This window comes from Schistocerca cancellata, chromosome 8 (assembly GCF_023864275.1).
Source record: "Schistocerca cancellata isolate TAMUIC-IGC-003103 chromosome 8, iqSchCanc2.1, whole genome shotgun sequence".
Taxonomy (NCBI): domain Eukaryota; kingdom Metazoa; phylum Arthropoda; class Insecta; order Orthoptera; family Acrididae; genus Schistocerca; species Schistocerca cancellata.
Genome location: NC_064633.1, coordinates 206,274,752 through 206,280,751, shown reverse-complemented (window position 1 = coordinate 206,280,751; position 6,000 = coordinate 206,274,752). Strand labels below are relative to the sequence as shown.

The 6,000-nt window shown below is 43.5% G+C and overlaps 1 protein-coding gene across 1 annotated transcript in view; it reads right to left on the bottom strand.

The window, feature by feature from the left end:
• Positions 1-5,310: 5,310 nt before the first annotated feature.
• Positions 5,311-6,000, bottom strand: part of LOC126095467 (homeobox protein ARX-like) — a 67,721-nt gene continuing 67,031 nt past the window's right edge. The window contains exon 4 of the mRNA XM_049910258.1: positions 5,311-5,427. Coding sequence (XP_049766215.1) covers positions 5,311-5,427 — 117 coding nt within the window. The remainder of the gene's footprint in view (positions 5,428-6,000) is intronic.

Genomic DNA, 6,000 nt, shown 5'->3' with positions numbered 1-6,000 from the left:
TTCCTTTCAATTCTTGCTCTGAGGGGGATGTACAGAATATCCAATAATAAATTAATAGTTAAGTATACAGCTATAAAACTGGCAGTAAATTTACCATGCGCAGCCGCTATTTTTATAGACAGGTACGTCGATATCTTTTTCGTCTATACAGGGTGGTCCATTGATCGTGACCGGGCCAAATATCTCACGAAATGTCAAACGAAAAAACTACAAAGAACGAAACTCTTCTAGCTTGAAGGGGGAAACCAGATGGCGCTATGGTTGGCCCGCTAGATGGCGCTGCGTTTTTTTAAATAGGAACCCCCATTTTTTATTACATATTCGTGTAGTACGTAAAGAAATACGAATGTTTTAGTTGGACCACTTTTTTCGCTTTGTGATAGATGGCGCAGCAATAATCACAAACGTATAAGTACGTGGTATCGTGTAACATTCCGCCAGTGCGGACGGTATTTACTTCGTGATACATTACCCGTGTTAAAATGGACCGTTTACCAATTGCGGAAAAGGTCGATATCGTGTTGATGCATGGCTATTGTGACAAAAATGCCCAACGGGCGTGTGCGATGTATGCTGCTCGGTATCCTGGACGACATCATCCAAGTGTCCGGACCGTTCACCGGATAGTTACGTTATTTAAGGAAACAGGAAGTGTTCAGCCACTTGTGAAATGTCAACCACGACCTGCAACAAATGATGATGCCAAAGTAGGTGTTTTAGCTGCTGTCGCGGCTAATCCGCACATCAGTAGCAGACAAATTGCGCGAGAATCGAGAATCTCCAAAACGTCGGTGTTGGGAATGCTACATCAACATCGATTGCATGCGTATCATATTTCTTTGCACCAGGAAATCCATGGCGATGCCTTTGAACGTCGCGTACAGTTCTGCCACTGGGCACAGGAGAAATTACGGGACGATGACAGGTTTTTTGCACGCGTTCTATTTAGTGACGAAGCGTCATTCACCAACAGCGGTAACGTAAACCGGCATAATATGCACTATTGGACAACGGAAAATTCACGATGGCTGCGACAAGTGGAACATCTACGACCTTGGCGGGTTAATGTATGGTGCGGCATTATGGGAGGAAGCATAACTGGCCCCCATTTTATCGATGGCAATCTAAATGGTGCAATGTACTGATTTCCTACGTAATGCTCTACCGATGTTACTACAAGATGTTTCAGTGTATGACAGAATGGCGATGTACTTCCAGCATGATGGATGTCCGACACATAGCTCGCGTGCGGTTGAAGCGGCATTGAATAGCAAATTTCATGACAGGTGGATTGGTCGTCGAAGCACCATACCATGTGACCCGCACGTTCACCGGATCTGACGTCCTCGCATTTCTTTCTGTGGGGAAAGTTGAAGGATGTTTGCTATCGTGATCCACCGACAACACCTGACAATATGCGTCAGCGCATTGTCAATGCATTTGCGAACATTACGGAAGGCGAACTACTCGCTGTTGAGAGGAATATCGCTACACGTATTGCCAAATCCATTGAGGTTGACACCAATTTGAGCATTTATTGCATTAATGTGGTATTTACAGGTAATCACGCTGTAACTGCATGCGTTCTCAGAAATGATAAGATCACAAAGGTACAGGTATCACAATTGGAACAATCTGTTACCCACTGTTCGTCTAAAATTGTGAGCCATATATCTGTGACTATTACAGTGCCATCTATCACAAAGCGAAAAAAGTGGTCCAACTAAAACATACATATGTCTTTACGTACTACAAGAATTTGCAATAAAAATGGAGGTTCCTATTTAAAAAAAACGCAGTTTGTGTCCGTTTGACCTGTGGCAGCGCCATCTAGCGGGCCAACCATAGCGCCATCTGGTTTCCCCCTAAAAGATCGAAAAGTGTCGTTCTTTGTAGTTTTTTCGTTTGGCACTTATTTTGTGAGATATTTGGCCCGGTCACGATCAATGGACCACCCTGTATATCGATATATCGACCCATTTCCAGTATACCGTGAGCCGATAACGATTTTTTTAAAATAGCGATATATCGGATTCCATATATTTTTAAAAAATATGGACAGTCTTATCAGTTACGACTGCACTGGGTTCGGAATCACAGAGATCCGACAGTTTCTTGTTACACATGGTCGATGGTCGTGTCCGGATACGGCACCATGCCAGCGAATGGCTGCACGAAACATCGAAGACACCATTGCAGCTGTGGACTACGTTAGCATTAATCCGGATCACTTGCATCCCTTCAAACCTGATGCCTTCCCGATGGCGATGGCACCTTTCAGCAGGATAAATGTCCGTGTCACAAGGCCAGGGAGGCGTTACACTGGTTTGAGGACCACGATAGTGAACTATCGTTGATGTTTTGGCCATCAAGTTTGCCTTATCTGAACCTGACTCAACAAGTAGCTATCGGACGCCTGCTACGCGCCCTCTAACATCAACTCATAATTTACGAGAACTGAGTGACTAGAGGGTAGACTTCTGATGTCACATACTTCCGGTGACCTACAACAAACGACTTGTCGAATGTATGACATGCTGTCTGTATTGCCTTCCAGAGGAGGACCAAGTCGCTGTTAACGAGGTAGTCATATTATTTTGGCAAATCAGTATTTATTGCTTCAAGGAAAATTTTGGCTTTTGCCTAGAGGTACGTGGTTTATGGTTTTTGTGAATGTGCTTGGCGTAATGGCGTAACTGCCCGTTAGACAATATTTTGATTGTGTATTCTTAAAATAATGGAGTACTCTCTTTGAAGTTTTGAAGGTAGAAGGGGTAAATGCAGGGAGAAAAATGCTATTTAGAATTTGTACAGAAGCCACACGACAGTTGTAAGAGTCGAGGGGCATGAAAGGGAAGCATTGGTTGAGAAGGGAATGAGACACGTTTGTAGCCATTCTCCGATGTTATTCAATCTGTACATTGAGCAAGCAACAAAAGAAACCAAGGCAAAGATTGGAATATGAATTGGAGTTCTGGGAGAAGAAACAAAAACTTTGACGTTTGCCGATGACGTTGCGATTCTGTCAGGGACAGCAAAGGACTTGGAAGTGCAGTCTAACGATATGAAGTGTCTTGAAACGAGGATATAAGCTCAAACATCAACAAAAGAAAAACAAAGATAATGGATTGTAGCCGAACTGAATCAGGTGAAGCTGAGGGAATTAGGCTTGGAAACGAGACTCTGAAAATAGGAGATAAGTTGTTCTAGTTGGGCAGCAGAATGTCTTATGGTGGCCGAAGTGGAGGGAATATAAAATGTGGACTCAATGGCAATAAAAGCGTTCCTGCAGACGAGAAATGTATTAGAATAATCCAATATAGATGTTTGGAAGTCTCTTCTGAAAGTATTTGCGTGGATGATAAACAAGTTAGATAACAAAAGAATAGAAGCTTTCGAAATGCGGTGCTACACAATGATGCTGAAGGTTAGATGGGTAGATGGCGTAAGTGATGAAGAGGTACTGATAGAATTGGAAAGAGAAGAACTTTGTGGCACAACTTTGGTAAAAGAAGGAATAGGTCGAATGGACACTTTCTGAGACATCAAGGGATCACAAATTTAGTACTGCAGGGAAGAGTGAAAGGTAAAAATCGTAGAGGAAGACCAAGAGTTGAATACAGTAAGCAAATTCAGGAGTATACAGGTTGTAGTAGTTATTCGGAGATGAAGAGCCTTATACAGGATAGAGTAGCACGTAGAGCTGCATCAAGTAAGTATTCGGTCTGAAGACCTAAACAACAACAGTTTTAAAATACCGATAGCACAGAAAATAAACTAAAGTTAAATCACAGTAAGACTCAGTTCTTACGGTTTCTAACACACAATTCAACAAAACCTGACGTTTTAATTTCACAGAACGGGCATATAATTAGTGAAACTGACAAGTTCAAATTTCTAGGTGTTCAGATAGATAGTAAGCTGTCGTGGAAAGCCCACGTTCAGGATCTTGTTCAAAGACTTAATACTGCCATTTTCACTATTCGAACGGTACCAGAAGTGAGTGATACTTCGACACGAAAATTAGTCTGCTTATTTTCATTCGCTTATGTCATATGGTATTATATTTTGGGGTAACTCTTCCCATTCTAGACGGATATTTTTGGCTCAGAAACGGGCGGTTCAGGCAATAAGCGGAGTGAGTTCACGAACCTCTTGTCGACCTCTGTTCACGAGTCTGGGTATTTTGACATTGGCCTCTCAATATGTATATTCCTTATTGTCGTTTCTTGTTACCAATGTTAGTCTATTCCCATGAATAAGCCGCTTTCACTCGGTTAATACTCGGCAGAAATCAAACCTGCATTTGGATCGGACTTCCTTAACTCTAGTGCAAAAAGGAGTGCAGTATACTGCTGCATCCATTTTCAATAAGCTGCCACTCGAATTCAAAAATCTTAGCAGTACTCCATGCGCTTTCAAATCGAAACTGAAGAGTTTCCGCCCGCATCTCGTGGTCGTGCGGTAGCGTTCTCGCTTCCCACGCCCGGGTTCCCGGGTTCGATTCCCGGCGGGGTCAGGGATTTTCTCTGCCTCGTGATGGCTGGGTGTTGTGAGCTGTCCTTAGGTTAGTTAGGTTTAAGTAGTTCTAAGTTCTAGGGGACTGATGACCATAGATGTTAAGTCCCATAGTGCTCAGAGCCATTTGAACCATTTTTTTGAAGAGTTTCCTCATGGGTCACTCCTTCTATTCTCTCGAGGAGTTCCTTGAAAAATCAAGCAGATTCTTATTGTATTGCTGATAGCGTTTACTTAAACTTATGGACTGACTTTTTTGGAGTTAATGAACACTTATTTTTATCTGTTATTACTTTTATGTTGCAATTTCATGTACTGACACGTTCCATGACCTTGGAGGTTTGCTCCTCAATTTGGTCCTACGGAACTTGACGGGTAAATTAATAAACAACAACAACAGTGAAATGACCTAGATACACACATTTTCGTATTTCAAAAACTTGTATTGTTGTTTTCGGCGGTTAGAGCCTAGGTATATCCTTGTCTGCGACAAAATAATGTAAGGATCGATCGAATAACAGGTGGTACTGCAGCGTGCAGCAGTCTCCGAACACTGGATTTAAATGACTCACAACACCTGCCTAGACCAGAATATGCAGTGTGCAACTTCTGTCAGGAGCGTTCTGCTCACGTTTTCGTAACTGCAACACAAAATAGTTTTCGGCGGCGCACCACTGCTTCGCTTCCGTGCGGAAAGGCGACAATTGCATTGTCATATTGGTATATATTACAGCCGCTTTCGGACTGCAGGGCGACGCATGATGTACAACAGAGTACAATAATTACAGTGATTCACGCGCGGCAGAAAAATGTGCCGGCGGCTATGGCGCGCGCCGACGTTATTGGATTAGCAGAGTGCAGCGGCAGCGGCAGCCGGTGTGTGGGTGTGCGGTGTCCGCAGCGGGGTACCTGCGTAGCCGCAGATTTGCCAGCGCGCCGTGTTTTATGGCGCCGACTCGCCGGACTTCTTTTTTCCCCGGCCGGGAAAAATGTGGTGTGTAATGTGCGCCGTGATTAGTGGGCTAGCCACAGCGCTTCATCACGGGGGCGGCCAGCGCCCGAGGACTCTTGTTCTCGTCCAGGAAAGCGACGGAGCTGCTTCTGTCCGAACCAGAGTCTTGAGTCGTACTCTACGCAGCTGTTTTGTCCGAAGCAGAAGTTGTACTTTCGTAGTTATCCTTCCCGAACAGCAACTGCACAGCATAACATTTTCTGTTCATTCATCGACGCAACATAATTCGTTTCAGTGTAAATTTTTTAAAGGGAAAAGGAAAATGAATGATTCCATGATGGAAGAGGTTTAATCAAACCAAACGATTTCGAAAATCATCATTTATGCTTACGACGATGTGACGGCGCAGTAATATACACTCCTGGAAATTGAAATAAGAACACCGTGAATTCATTGTCCCAGGAAGGGGAAACTTTATTGACACATTCCTGGGGTCAGATACATCACATGATCACACTGACAGAACCACA